The sequence below is a fragment of the Hyperolius riggenbachi genome, chromosome 8, assembly GCF_040937935.1.
Source record: "Hyperolius riggenbachi isolate aHypRig1 chromosome 8, aHypRig1.pri, whole genome shotgun sequence".
In the NCBI taxonomy this organism is placed as follows: Eukaryota; Metazoa; Chordata; class Amphibia; order Anura; family Hyperoliidae; genus Hyperolius; species Hyperolius riggenbachi.
In genome coordinates, this window is record NC_090653.1 from 96182464 (window position 1) to 96196367 (window position 13904).

Consider the following 13904-nt stretch of genomic DNA (forward strand, 5'->3'; position numbering starts at 1 on the left):
CCCTCCCCTGGCAACACTCGACGCACACACATATCCAAATCCCTATAGCCAGCTATAGGTCCCCCCAGTATAGGTAGCCAGGCATAGGTAAGCCAGTATAGTTGCCCCCGGTATAGGTTAGCCAGGTAGGTGCCTCCAGCATAGGTAGCCAGTATAGTTGCCCCCAGTATAGGTTAGATAGGCAGGCGCCGCCGGTATAGGTTAGATAGATAGGTGCCCCCAGTACAGGTTAGCTAGTGGGTGCCTCTAATATAGGTAGCCAGAATAGGTGCCCCCAGTATAGGTTAGTTAGGTAGGTGCCTCCAATATAGGTAGCCAGTATAGTTGCCACCTGTATAGGCTAGCTAGGTGCCCCGAATACAGGTTAGACAAGTAAGTGCCCCCAGGTTAGATAGGTAGGTGCCCCCCAGTATAGGTTAGATTAGGTAGCTGCCCCCCAGTATAGGTTAGATGAGGTAGGTGCCCCCCAGTATAGGTTAGGTAGCTGCCCCCCAGTATAGGTTAGGTAGCTGCCCCCCAGGATAGATTAGGTAGCTTTCCCCCAGGATAGGTTAGATTAGGTAGCTGCCCCCAGGATAGGTTAGAATAGGTAGCTGCCCCCCAGAATAGGTTAGAGTAGGTAACTGCCCCCCGGGATAGGTTAGAGTACGTAGCTGCCCCCCAGGATAGGTTAGAGTAGGTAGCTGCCCCCCAGGATAGGTTAGAGTAGGTAGCTGCCCCCCAGGATAGGTTAGGTAGCTGCCCCCCAGGATAGATTAGGTAGCTGCCCCCCAGGATAGATTAGGTAGCTGCCCCCCAGGATAGGTTAGATGAGGTAGGTGCCCCCCAGTATATGTTAGGTAGCTGCCCCCCAGGATAGATTAGGTAGCTTTCCCCCAGGATAGGTTAGATTAGGTAGCTGCCCCCAGGATAGGTTAGAGTAGGTAGCTGCCCCCCAGGATAGGTTAGAGTAGGTAGCTGCCCCCCAGGATAGATTAGGTAGCTGCCCCCCAGGATAGATTAGGTAGCTGCCCCCCAGGATAGATTAGGTAGCTGCCCCCCAGGATAGATTAGGTAGGTAGCTGCCCCCCCCAGGATAGGTTAGGTGGGTAGCTGCCCCCCAGGATAGGTTAGGTGGGTAGCTGCCCCCCCCAGGATAGGTTAGGTGGGTAGCTGCCCCCCCCCCAGGATAGATTAGGTAGGTAACTGCCCCCCAGGATAGGTTAGAGTAGGTAGCTGCCCCCCAGGATAGATTAGGTAGGTAACTGCCCCCCAGGATAGATTAGAGTAGGTAGCTGCCCCCCAGGATAGATTAGGTAGCTGCCCCCCAGGATAGATTAGGTAGCTGCCCCCCAGGATAGATTAGGTAGCTGCCCCCCAGGATAGATTAGGTAGCTGCCCCCCAGGATAGGTTAGGTAGGTAGCTGCCCCCACCCCCCAGGATAGGTTAGGTGGGTAGCTGCCCCCCAGGATAGGTTAGGTAGGTAGCTGCCCCCCCCCAGGATAGATTAGGTAGGTAGCTGCCCCCCAGGATAGGTTAGGTAGGTAGCTGCCCCCCCAGGATAGGTTAGGTAGGTAGCTGCCCCCCCCAGGATAGGTTAGGTAGGTAGCTGCCCCCCCCAGGATAGGTTAGGTAGGTAGCTGCCCCCCCAGGATAGGTTAGGTAGGTAGCTGCCCCCCCAGGATAGGTTAGGTAGGTAGCTGCCCCCCAGGATTAGGTAGGTGCCCCCCATAGTGAAGGGGGAAGCCGCAGCCGCGGCGAGGGCAGCCCGACCTCTCCCTCCCTTCCTCTCCCCGGGCCCCCCCCCCCCCCCTTCAAATGCAGAGTGCGCGGCGCACGGAAGCGCTGTAGCAGGCAGAACTCACCTCCATCCCTGCGCCGCTGATCTCCTCCCGCTCTGTATAGATGTTGTTACACACTGCTTCCTGTTTAGCCGGAAGCAGTGTGTATCAGCATCTATACAGCGGGAGGAGATCAGCGGCGCTTGGAACGCAGGGATGGAGGTGAGTTCAGCCTACTACAGCGCTTCCGTGCGCCGCGCACTCTGCATTTGAAGGGGGGGGGGCCCGGGGAGAGGAAGGGAGGGAGAGGTCGGGCTGCCCTCGCCGCGGCTGCGGCTTCCCCCTCCCAATAGCGCGCACGGGCCGCACGGGCACCACAAAAAGACATGGGCCCCCCCGGGCCCCTCCCCGCCTCTTCAGGAGCCGGGCCCGGTCGCCGTGGCGACCGTTGCGACCACAGGCCCTACGCCCCTGGCTGCCCCCCAGGATTAGGTAGGTGCCCCCCATAGTGAAGGGGGAAGCCGCAGCCGCGGCGAGGGCAGCCCGACCTCTCCCTCCCTTCCTCTCCCCGGGCCCCCCCCCCTTCAAATGCAGAGTGCGCGGCGCACGGAAGCGCTGTAGCAGGCAGAACTCACCTCCATCCCTGCGCCGCTGATCTCCTCCCGCTCTGTATAGATGTTGTTACACACTGCTTCCTGTTTAGCCGGAAGCAGTGTGTATCAGCATCTATACAGCGGGAGGAGATCAGCGGCGCTTGGAACGCAGGGATGGAGGTGAGTTCAGCCTACTACAGCGCTTCCGTGCGCCGCGCACTCTGCATTTGAAGGGGGGGGGGCCCGGGGAGAGGAAGGGAGGGAGAGGTCGGGCTGCCCTCGCCGCGGCTGCGGCTTCCCCCTCCCAATAGCGCGCACGGGCACCACAAAAAGACATGGCCCCCCCCCCCGGCCCCTCCCCCGCCTCTTCAGGAGCCGGGCCCGGTCGCCGTGGCGACCGTTGCGACCACAGGCCCTACGCCCCTGTTGATGTGACTTCTTCATCAATTTCTTTGAAGTTTGACCAAGGTGTTACGTTGTCTCTGCTAATGGTCTTCGGCGCTATATTAGGCTCAGATGCTGTTAGTTGGATGGTGGACCTTATAGCAGAGACTTTGTCTGTGAAGAAATGGTCACAGCGGTCCTTTGAAGACTCGATATTAAGTTTTTGACATGCTGGGTTGCAGAGTTTTTCCACTGTGCGGAACAGTTAGGCTGGTTTGTTAACTGCATTTGCAATCTCTTGTGATAGAAAGGATGATTTTTTTCCCGTGATTACCTTTTGGTAGTTCTTCAAGTGGAGGATTAAGGCATGTTTGTCTTCTGGGGACTGAGATTTGCGCCACAGTCTCTCAAGTTTTCGGCCTTGTCTTTTTAGCTCTTTTATGGCGTTATCAAACCACTGTGCATGATGGTGTGGAGTAAGATATTTGGTGCGCAGAGGAGCAATGGTCTCAAAGGTGGAGGACACACATTTGTTGTATTTAAACACCAGAGTATCAGGGTCCAAGCTGGAGTCAGTCAATTCATCAAAGCTTAGGTTATCTCGGATATGTTGAGGTGTTAGCCCTTTTAAGCGGCGGTATTTTATTTGATTCTTGACCTGGTGTTTGACAGCTGGTATTGAGAGGGAGAAGTGGATAGTGTGATGGTCTGACCAGGCAACAGGATTAATTTCCACATTGGCTATTGACAGCCCAGTATGGAATATAAGGTCCAGAGTGTGACCTTTCCTGTGAGTAGCAGAGCTGATTGATTGGAAGAAGCCCAGTTCATGTAAGGCACGAGGTAGCTCTATTCCAAATTGTGAAGAGGAGTCATCCACCCATGTATTGAAATCTCCAAGAACAATCCATCTGGGGTGTTCCAGTGTTAGGTTGCATAGGAGATCTACAAGTTCCTTAAGGAAGTCTGAGTATTTTTCTGGTGGGCGGTAGATCAGCAATATGTTAATGTTTTTCTCAGCTGAAAGTTGCACCCCCAAGCATTCAAACGAGTTGGTAGGTCCTACAGTAAGTGGTCTGATTTTCAAAGCTGATCTAAAGCAAAGTGCAACTCCTCCACCCCTGCGTTCTTTCCTGTTGCAGTATATCACGGAATAGTTTGTTGGCACGGCGGCCTCCATGGTGGGGCCAACTGGTTCAGAAAGCCAGGTTTCAGTCAGGCAGGCCAGATCAGAAGACTCTATTAGATCATGTATGATTGCTGTTTTGTTGTTTATTGATCTGACGTTGCAGAGGACAGCCTTAATGGGGCTACCCTGGGAGCTAGGGTCTGAGATTGATGACTCCAGGACAGAACAGTCTCCCAATGTGTGGCTGTCATCTCTGCTGGATTGTGCTGGAGCTATTAGGGTTGTTGCCTGGGTGTACTCTGTAGAATTTGTCACAGAGTTATTTTGGTTCTGCAGTGAAGAGCGTCTTTTCCCATGTCATCTGGATCCTCTTTTTGTCTTTCTGAAGATTCCAACAAACTTAAGTAGAATTATTGTTGATTTGTCAATTGGATAGATGTTCCTTCTTTGGTATACAGGGAGAAGTGTCTTTGCTGAATATTAGAATGGACAAAAGACAGCTCAGGGCTCCTGCTGAGAAAGGCCCTATTTAGAGTCAAGGTGTAAACTTTCTCAGCTGCGGCTGGTATCCTGCAGAGATCAAAGGGCCTGTGTAGACTGATTTGTCCTTACACAGAGATGTTTGGATGGACAGAATGGATTTGAAAACACAGTCCTTTGTTTAGAAGTTTGAAGATATAATATATAATATATGTAGAAACATATAGTCTATTGAGCATAGATGCTGTAGATAATACATGAAAGTTACTCACGGGATGGGTGTGGGCGGGCACAAAGAGGCAGAAAGTCTTTAAGGTCTTAGGTCAATTCCAAGGAAGGTGTGCAGTGTTCAGCCGTGTGTGATACCAAGGAAGATCCAATCCAGCTTAAATCTTTGCCATCCCAAGTAATCCAGGTGTTCTGAAAGGTTATAGGTGTTGCTGGAGAAGTGATACATTAGAATCCACCAATGCAAAATTGCTGCAGTGGAGCGCACTGTACTCTCATCCATCACCCCTGGTCCGCAGCAAATATTTCTCTCCCCCCTACCCGGCGCGGTGCCTGCCTCTCTCCCCCGGATCCATAATCGCATACGCAGAGTGGTCTGCAGCAGAAGTGTTACCAGAAATAGAATCAGAATCATTTATTTCACCAAGTACAAAGGGGGGTTGTACCCGGAATTGGTTTTGGCTCATACAGGTTCTGGAAGAAGGGGGGGGATAATGTCTGTTAGTACTTGCTCCACCGTTGGGTGCCAAGTCCGCCCATCAACCAGTACCTTTAATCCCCTGCATATGCCTCTCCAAACCACCTATGCTTTACATGCTCTCCCCTATGCAATATTGCTGCAGTGTACTCTCATCCCCTCCCCCCCCCCCTTCCCCGTATTCCCTCACCCCCATTCTACTTCTCACCCGGGTGAATGCCTCTCCCCCATTCCATAAGTGCATTTGCAGAGTGGGCTGTACCAGAAGCGATATTTCCTGTTTCACTGCCAGGTACCGAGTCCACTTACCTCCTGTCCGGCGGTGGAACAGGTAATATCACTTCTGCTGCCACCCACTCTGCATAGGTGGTTATGGAAATGGGGGGTGAGGGGGCAATGCACATGAAGAGGGGAGCAGATGAGAGCACCCAGTGATGGAATAGGTTTGTGTGCTCCCCTTTACTACTCAGCATATTTGCAGAGTGTGATTGTGGATGGGTGGGGGGGAGCAATGCACATGAAGAGGAGAGGAGAGCACCCACCCTTAACTCCTGCCCCGCTTTCACCCCAAGAGGGATCACAGGGGCTATTGTTATACCTCTGCACATAAGATTTTTTTTATTAGCAGGGAGAAGGCTTGTGTTCTGTGTTTGATCTTCACTACAGAACACAGATGAGGAAAAGGGTGAAATTACATTTTGAACTTTTCATAAAAATGTCATTTTACTTAAACACAAAATCCCTTATTGGAACAACTCAAAGCGTCATAACTTGCTGACATGGGGTTATTCTATGTTCATGTGTTCTTGGCAACAGTAATTAAGTTTTCAACCTTGTGTGGATCAAGTTATCTTGTGCCTTTTTTTTAGCATCTTGCATAGCTATTTTGTGTCCTTGCAGGCATACTACTAATAATAAAAACCACACCAGGGATAGCATTACACAGAACATGGTTTAAAATTCCCTTAACCAACTGTTTATAAGTGTTCAGTGACTGACTGCTGCTGCCTAGTCACACCCAGTCAGCCTGCAATATTCTCCCTACACTACCATGGATGGGTGATTGCCTCTCAACCGACTATTAACAACTCATCACAGCTTCAGATTAACTGTATTGGTGGGATGGGGGGAGCAGGTAGTTTAATCAGTGATGCTCTTAGCATTCATTGCTAGATCATTAGGGAAATATTCTTCAGAGAAAGAGTTGTATACAGACATGCAGTGTTCTATACAGAGGGAAATGTCATGGCGAGCAGGGGCGTAACTAAACTTAATAGGGCCCCCCTGCAAAAATGATAGCATGGGGCCCCATTGGTCCCTGAACACCATGAGGGTCATGTGATTGGGAGCCGGTGAAGGGCAGCAGAGAGTGTTCTGCTGTGAAGCAGCATCTGTAAGCAGGAAAATTTTACACACACTCCTGCACTTAGTTTTTGTAAGTAAACAGTGATTTTTTTTTTTTCAATTGGCTGTATTTGTGGTTGGGGAGATGGTGGAGGAGGGGCCGCCAAAGCTTCTGGGCCCCCTTGCAATGGCAGGGGTCGCAGGGGTGATTGCTACGCCCATGGTCATGAGCAAGTGGCTTCAGACAGGTGAGGTATGTAGAAAATCAATGCAATTGTTCATCCACATTCAGTGGCCGGTTATGGTTTAGTGATCCATCATGCCAAATCACATAACAATGTCATTAGTCAGGTCTACACACAGTGGCCTCACTTCACTAAGGACAGTTTGGTAAGCTGCAACTAATAACTCTCCCCCCCCCCCCCCACCATGACAAAAACCGGTTTCCCGATAAATAGTGGTAGGACATGCAGCTACTAATAGTGGATGATTCACGGCAACTATTGGTAGCCACAGTTCTCATAGCGAGCAACCCCAGTGCCTGCTATTTAGCGCATGCCCATTTTTGGTCACGCTATTAGTAGCTTCTCTGCTCTCAGGAGGAGATCTTTATCAGCAGGACATCTGCATTCAGACTCTTCCCGTTAAAGGATGAATTGGGCTACAAATCTGTTGGCAGCTTTAAAGGAAAATATGAAAATAAGTAATTAAATGTACCGGTATACTATAGTGATGATCGTAGCCAGCAAAATTACGATTTCGCAAATTTCGTGTGCATTTTCACTATTACGCTCATACGTAATTACGTTTTGTAAACTAAATTGATTTCGTAGTCATTCGTAATTTTGCATAAAAATTTGCGTAATTTTGTGCCGACTTTGGAGGTTAATAGCAAAGCCTCCATACATGCTATTGACACCAAAATTGCTACATATGTTAAAGGCATAGTGGGTACAAGGGAAAAAATAATTTTCCAAATAGACTGTATAGTTTGAGAAAATCGATTTTAAAAATGCAAAGAAAAAATGGTTTTTAAACTTGGAAAAAATGAGTTTAAAAACCATTTTTCTTTATACATTTATATCGATTTTCTCAAAAACTACAATGTCTTTTTGAAAAATTCTTTTTTTGACTTGTACTTAATACTCTCCTTAACATATGTACCAATTCTGGTAACAATAGCATGTATGGGAGCTATGCTATTAACTTCCAAGGTCGGCACAAAATTTCGCAAAATTGTGCGAAAATTATGCAAAAAAATTAAGCGAAATTATGAAATACTACTATTACATACGAAATCAACTACGATTTTCCCTGAAATTTCGCATTACGATTACGAAGCAAAATGTGAATTTTGATGCGAAATTTCGGCCCATCACTGGTATACTATACTTATGCATACATTTACTATTTTAAACATTAATTTTAATTGACTGCAGGGAATAGATCAAAAAGGTCAATAGTTTGTGTATTTTAGGGTTCACTTTAAGATCTATAGACAGAGCTCATGAGCCCTCATTTCCCAGTTACTTAAAGCGGTTTAAAACTCTGACGAAATATATACCAGAAATGTGTTTTCCTACTTTTTATAACCCATACAATTATCATATTTGCTTTTGTGCACAAGTATTATAATTCATTTCTATATTATAACTTCCCAAAGTTCAGTTTATTTACTTTGAAAGCTGCTGGTGCATTTTATTCATAACTGTTGTAATTCTGTTTTAAATGCAGCCATCAGTGATTTCTGACCTGTGTTTCACCCCAGGACTCATTAGCATAAGTTCCTGCGCAGCCAGAGAATGTTTACTTAATTGTATCAAGTAAAGAATGTATACAGAAGATAAGCTAACCGCCAGTTCGGATGCGGCAGCCCCTGCAGGAGAAAAAGTCAGCCCTGTGATGTAACCCTTTAAATGCTGTTTTACTAAAAAAAAAAAAAAAAAAAAAAAAAAAAAACATTGTGTTACTATATTATATGCTGTAAATAATCTTTTAGAGCAAAGAAGAAATACTGGGTTATATTCCACTTTAAGTCTTTACCTTCCACCATTGTTCGTTGGCATCATAATGCTGTATGTCATACCATGGTGTGCACTGACTGTGATTCAGAGAATGTGGAGGCTGCCAGCTTATATCCAGAATTCCCAAATACCCTGGATCTTCAACCTGTATATTGGAGGGAGGGTCAACTGAAAGAGTAATCAAAGTACATATCCATATAATTCACTGCCGTTTATCATTTGAATGTTTCGTTTAATGCATACAGTACACTAACGCATAGAGTGTAGTCACTAATAACCGCTACTGATTATGCTGCTTATAACTTACTGCCCAAGGAAGGATCAATGCAATATCAATGACATGCTAATTATTCTAATTTGTATTCAAATTGTATGGAGCATGGAGTTGGGCCAATCAATTGCACTTCCTGCTTATTGGGATTTGTATTAAATTTGCATGCAACTGCTTGTCCACAGGCTGCTGATTCACCTGCTGGCATGTGTTCACCAAAAGTAAAATAAACTATGATTAACCATCCTCCTATATATATATATATATACACACTTGCAAAACGCCGGCGATTTTTGCCGGCGTTTTGCAGGAGTGATTTTTCCACGATTTCAGGTGGAAAAATCACAGAACACTGCGGCGATTTTGGCACAATCGCGTTTAGTGTTTCTATAGCACTGGAACGCAATCGCCAGGAAATCGCCTGAAAATGGCGCTGGCGACGCGTTTGCGTTTCCCATTTTTGCCCATTTTTGGGCGATTTGTGGCAATTAGCGCAAATCGCCGAAGTAAGAACCGGCCCATAGGGTTTCATTTCACGGCAAAACGCTCTAGTGTGAATGGGGCCTAAAAGCTGATAGATCTGAAAGATTTTCGACCAGTCCATCTGCTCATGGTGGATTCTTATGGTTTCCTTTATTCTTTACTAGAGCATTACCTTAAAATAATCTATACAAAGATGTCAGCCAGCCCTCCTACCCATTTGCACACTATTTTGGCAGTTGGACTGAGCAACTGCCGTTCAGGAAATGCTTTTGTAAATAAAGTAATAGCAGAGAATTCCCCATGAGACGGACTAGTCTAATGGCCCATACTCACGGGCTACAAGTGTCGCCGCAACACGCGGTGCGCACGTGTTGCGGCGACAGGTCGCCCGTGAGTATGAGGCGTTGCACGGGCGCGCACCCCAAACCGTCGCTTGTCGCTGATGTCGCCAGGCGATTGAACCGGTCAATCGCCTAGCGACAGTTGCCGCCGCAACTGTCGCTAGTCCGAGTGTGTATGTGGACTAGCGACAGCAACCCCATAGCCGGCGCACTAAGTTTCCGGCGGGGAGGAGGAACGTCGGCGACAGCTTCCGCCGCGCCACTAGTCCCTCTTCCGCAGTGTGTATGCGGAGGGACGTGGCGACGAGCTGTCGCCGAACTGTCGCGCACACGCTCCCGTGTGCTAGCGACATGCAGTTTTGGTTGCCCGTGAGTATGGGCCATAAAACCTGTCAAGATCTGTCAGATATTCATTAGCTACTGTAAGTGACAACAACTTAGGAAAAAACAGACAGAAATAAGATGTGACAGGCAGAACACCTTCACTATTCCAACAGTCCATCTATAAGAAAAAATATCTCCACATAGTGCATTACTGTTATACACTCATGGTAACAGCACACCACCAGTGCCAGTGGGATTTCTCTCTCTGGCCCATATTCAATTAACTTTTTCTCCTAAGTTTTATCCTAGGGGATCATTTTTCATCTCTGATTTATAATAACTTTTTAGCACTTTTCAATGGAAAAAGTATTACAAAGTAGGTGAAAAACTACTATCAAAATTATTTTAAGTATTTGTTTGCTTGATGGTGGTTTAAAAAGCATTTTATTGACAAGTTTGAAAATTTCACCTAGGAGAAAACGCAGGTGAAAAAATGAATTGCATATAGGCCTCTCTCTCTCTCTCTCTCTCTCTAGGAGGAACAACACTTGGACCCATAAGCAATTAAGTTTTTCTACTGAGTTTGTCAATAAACTTGTCAATAACATGCCCTTTAAACTACCAGCAAGCAAAAAAAAAAAAAAATTATAATAATTTTGATAGTACTTTTTCCATTGCAAAATGCTTAAAAATTATTCAAAATTGAAGATTAAAAATTATCTCCTAGGAAAAAAAATCAGGAGAAAAAGTTAATTGCATATGGCCTTTGGTCTTCCAGAATCATCTGGGGTAGAGGGCTGCATGACATCATCATAGCCTAGGCTACGCTTCATTGGCTGGGGTTACATCCTAATATACAGCAATATATAGTTATAGTAAGTGTTTCGGATGCTGCAACCAAGATAGTTAAAGTGTAATGTGTACCTGAGATGAAACAGGTACAACCATTTATATTCACCTATGGTTTCTTCCAGCCCCCTGTAGGGCGTGGGCTCCATTGCCCTCTCAGTTCTCCGACAGTGTGGCTCAGTAAATTCCCAGACTGGCCCAGTGGCACTGCACTGCGCCTGCATGGCCCAATGAAAACGGCTCCTGACTGATAGGAGGAAGCCCAGCTGTCACATGACCACCGAGTTTACGTCCTCCAAGAGCAGCGATCGGCTCAGGACCGCTCATCAGAGTTAGAGCTACAAATGCAGCGTAGATTCTACTTACCACGGTCCCAAATACATTAAAGGTTAATCAAACGGCAAATACATAACAGGAAGAATGAAGCAAGAAGAAGAAACTAAGTGAACATAGGTAACAATGCATTACATAATTCATAAACATAATATTTACCCTTGGTCTGTAAAGCTGCTGCCCACTGAACATATAGCATGAAGTATATCATAATCTTTGATAGCCGCTGAGAACTTTTACTTCTGAAAGCATGTTTGTCAGTTTCCCACATTTTTTCGATCTGTAGATGGGAAAAAAACATAACATGTAACTGGAAATAAACTGGAGGGAAAAAGAATAGAAAACCGTCACTGGTTGTTTGACCTTCTCCCGACCGGGTTACGCCGATCGGTGGTGGGAGCGTGGCTCTCTGGGGATCGCCTAACGCCACCAAATGGCATCATCTCGCTCCTCACGAGATTAGCAGGGAACAGGGTCGGATTTGTGGGCAGGCCCCCAAGGCCGGTGACTAGGGCAGGGACTCAATTCTCACTACAAAGGGCGGGTGGAGAGCCGCACATGCCAATACGTTGCTAGAAAAAGCTTGTCCGACTGCCCCGTCCTGTCCACAGCTGCTCACAGGGTAAGAAAAGTGCTCCAGATCAGCTGGAGCTAAATATTTTACTTGCAGACTGCCGGGGCTGAGCGGGCGCTTCTCTCTCCCCACTGCCGTTATCTGACATTTTATTGTAGCCTGGCAGGGGAAAGAAGAATGTGTTGTGCATCTGCAGCAGCCCCGCCCCTCTGCATGGACACAAACACAGAAGCACGATGGGAGCCAGGAGGGGACAGCTGCTGTGCTTGTGTTTCTGCAGAAGAGAAGGAATGAATGAAGTCTGCAGGAATGTGAACGCTCACCTGCAGAGTTTATTCTAAGGTACCACACAAGGTCTATATCAAGAACAGAGAACACTGATAAGTGATATGTGTTGCAATCCTCTGCACCACTGCTGGTCATCATCTTATTACACTTTTTTCAGCTCTCTAGAAAATTATTATGACATAATTGGCAAAGTGTAAAAAAAAGTGAGTAAGGAGACAAAAATAGAGACGGGAGCCCCCAATAGTGTATTATTGGTGATAAGTGATGATTTTAAGTAAAAGGAGAGATATATACTCACAAGCATGGGTTGCCGAAGACCAGGCAACCACTATAAGCGCATATGGGGATATTAGACCTGTCCTCACTCAGGTTTAAGAAGTCGCTCTCTGTAGCAGGAAAAAAGAGTGGGTGTCCACACCCATCCACCAGGTGGCTAACAATATGTAAAAATGACAGAGGCGCCAACAGGATAAAAGGAGAACCGTATGTTAAAACGATAAAACGCGGGGGGCAAGGGTGGACTTACCTCCCCAGTATCAAAACACAACCAATGTGGTCGAATTGCAAAAGACATTTAATCTGAACTCCAAGACAAAAAATTGCAACGCGTTTCACGGGTCTCAAGCCCGCTTCCTCAGGCAAAAGTACAAAAACAAGGAGCAGCTGTAACAAACAGAAATAAAAACATATGCAATAAAAAATAAAAAACACATGCAGTAAAAACATATACAATAACATGTACAATACAAATCGTGCATTAGAAATCGCAATGGTTTCCATATGAGAAACTGGTAAGGTAAACATAACTACAATTATATGCATGTCAACCATATCCAGCTCAGGTGTAACATGGACATCATGTGAGTACATGATGACCATACAGAGATAAAAAAAGAGAAAGAGATAAAAAAGGGGGCATATATTTCCCCATATACTGATTATACCCATCCCATTTGATAAGGAGAAAGGTTTTCCCTTTGATTAGTGACATTGGCGTCAATTCACCAGAGAGGATTTACTAAGAGAAAAAAGGTAGGTAGTTTATCTCATGAGGTATTTTAACACTCTGGAGTCAATTCACCAGTGTGAGAGGACAGAGAGAAAAATGTTAGATAGCAGGGGATAATGGAGAGATATGCATGAGGAAAGTGTGAGAAAGCAGAGAGTTAGGTAATCGGTATTAATGATTTACATGGGATACTTTTCCTCTCTGTAAGCTTGAAAGTGAAGCATTGTGGGTAGGAGGCGGAGTTTTACCACTATGTGACCAGAGTATTCCCGCCTTTTACTGCCGGATCATATCATAAATCATATCACGAGTGAGTCTGAACTTCTTCACCACCTCTGTCTCAGTAAAATTATCAAGAACTGTTCTCTCACGAAAAACACGAGGGGCGATTAAACAGACCCTCCTCCTGCGCCTTCGTCTCCTCATAATAGAACCAAGCTCTAAGGCCTAGTGCACACCAGAGCGGTTCGGCTGCGTTTTGCGATCCGCTTGCGGCTGTGGATACGCTTGGGTAATGTATTTCAATGGGCTGGTGCACACCAGAGCGGAAGGCGTTTTGCAGAAACGCATACTCCCGGGCTGCTGCAGATTTTGGATTGCGGAGGCGTTTCTGCCTCAATGTTAATTATAGGAAAAACGCAAACCGCTCTGAAAAACGGCACTTCAGAGCGGTTTGCCAGGTGGTTTTTGTTACAGTAGCTGTTCAGTAACAGCTTTACTGTAACAATACATGAAATCTACTACACCAAAAAGGCTTCACAAAACCGCAAAATGCTAGCTGAAACGCTACAGAAAAATAAGAAAAAGCGTTTCAAAATCTGCTAGCATTTTGCGGATCTGCTAGCGGTTTTTGGTGTGCACTAGGCCAAACAGAGTAAGCTCAAAAGGCCCCATCTTCCACAGCAGCAGCTGCTGTGTGAAAACCATGATATCTCCAGGTTCATTCAGGGGATAAAGAGATGAAAAAATAACGAATGGCCACACCCCCTTTCTTCCCTGGTGAATTGTGAT

At 46.4% G+C, this 13904-nt stretch overlaps 1 protein-coding gene across 1 annotated transcript in view; it reads right to left on the minus strand.

Moving 5' to 3' along the window:
* LOC137528271 (interleukin-13 receptor subunit alpha-2-like) overlaps positions 1–13904 on the minus strand; it is an 85790-nt gene that overhangs the window by 44902 nt on the left and 26984 nt on the right. The window contains exons 2-3 of the mRNA XM_068249563.1: positions 11182–11302; positions 8441–8589 (exon numbers count right to left, since the gene is read on the minus strand). Coding sequence (XP_068105664.1) covers positions 8441–8589; positions 11182–11293 — 261 coding nt within the window. The 5' untranslated portion in view covers positions 11294–11302. The remainder of the gene's footprint in view (positions 1–8440; positions 8590–11181; positions 11303–13904) is intronic.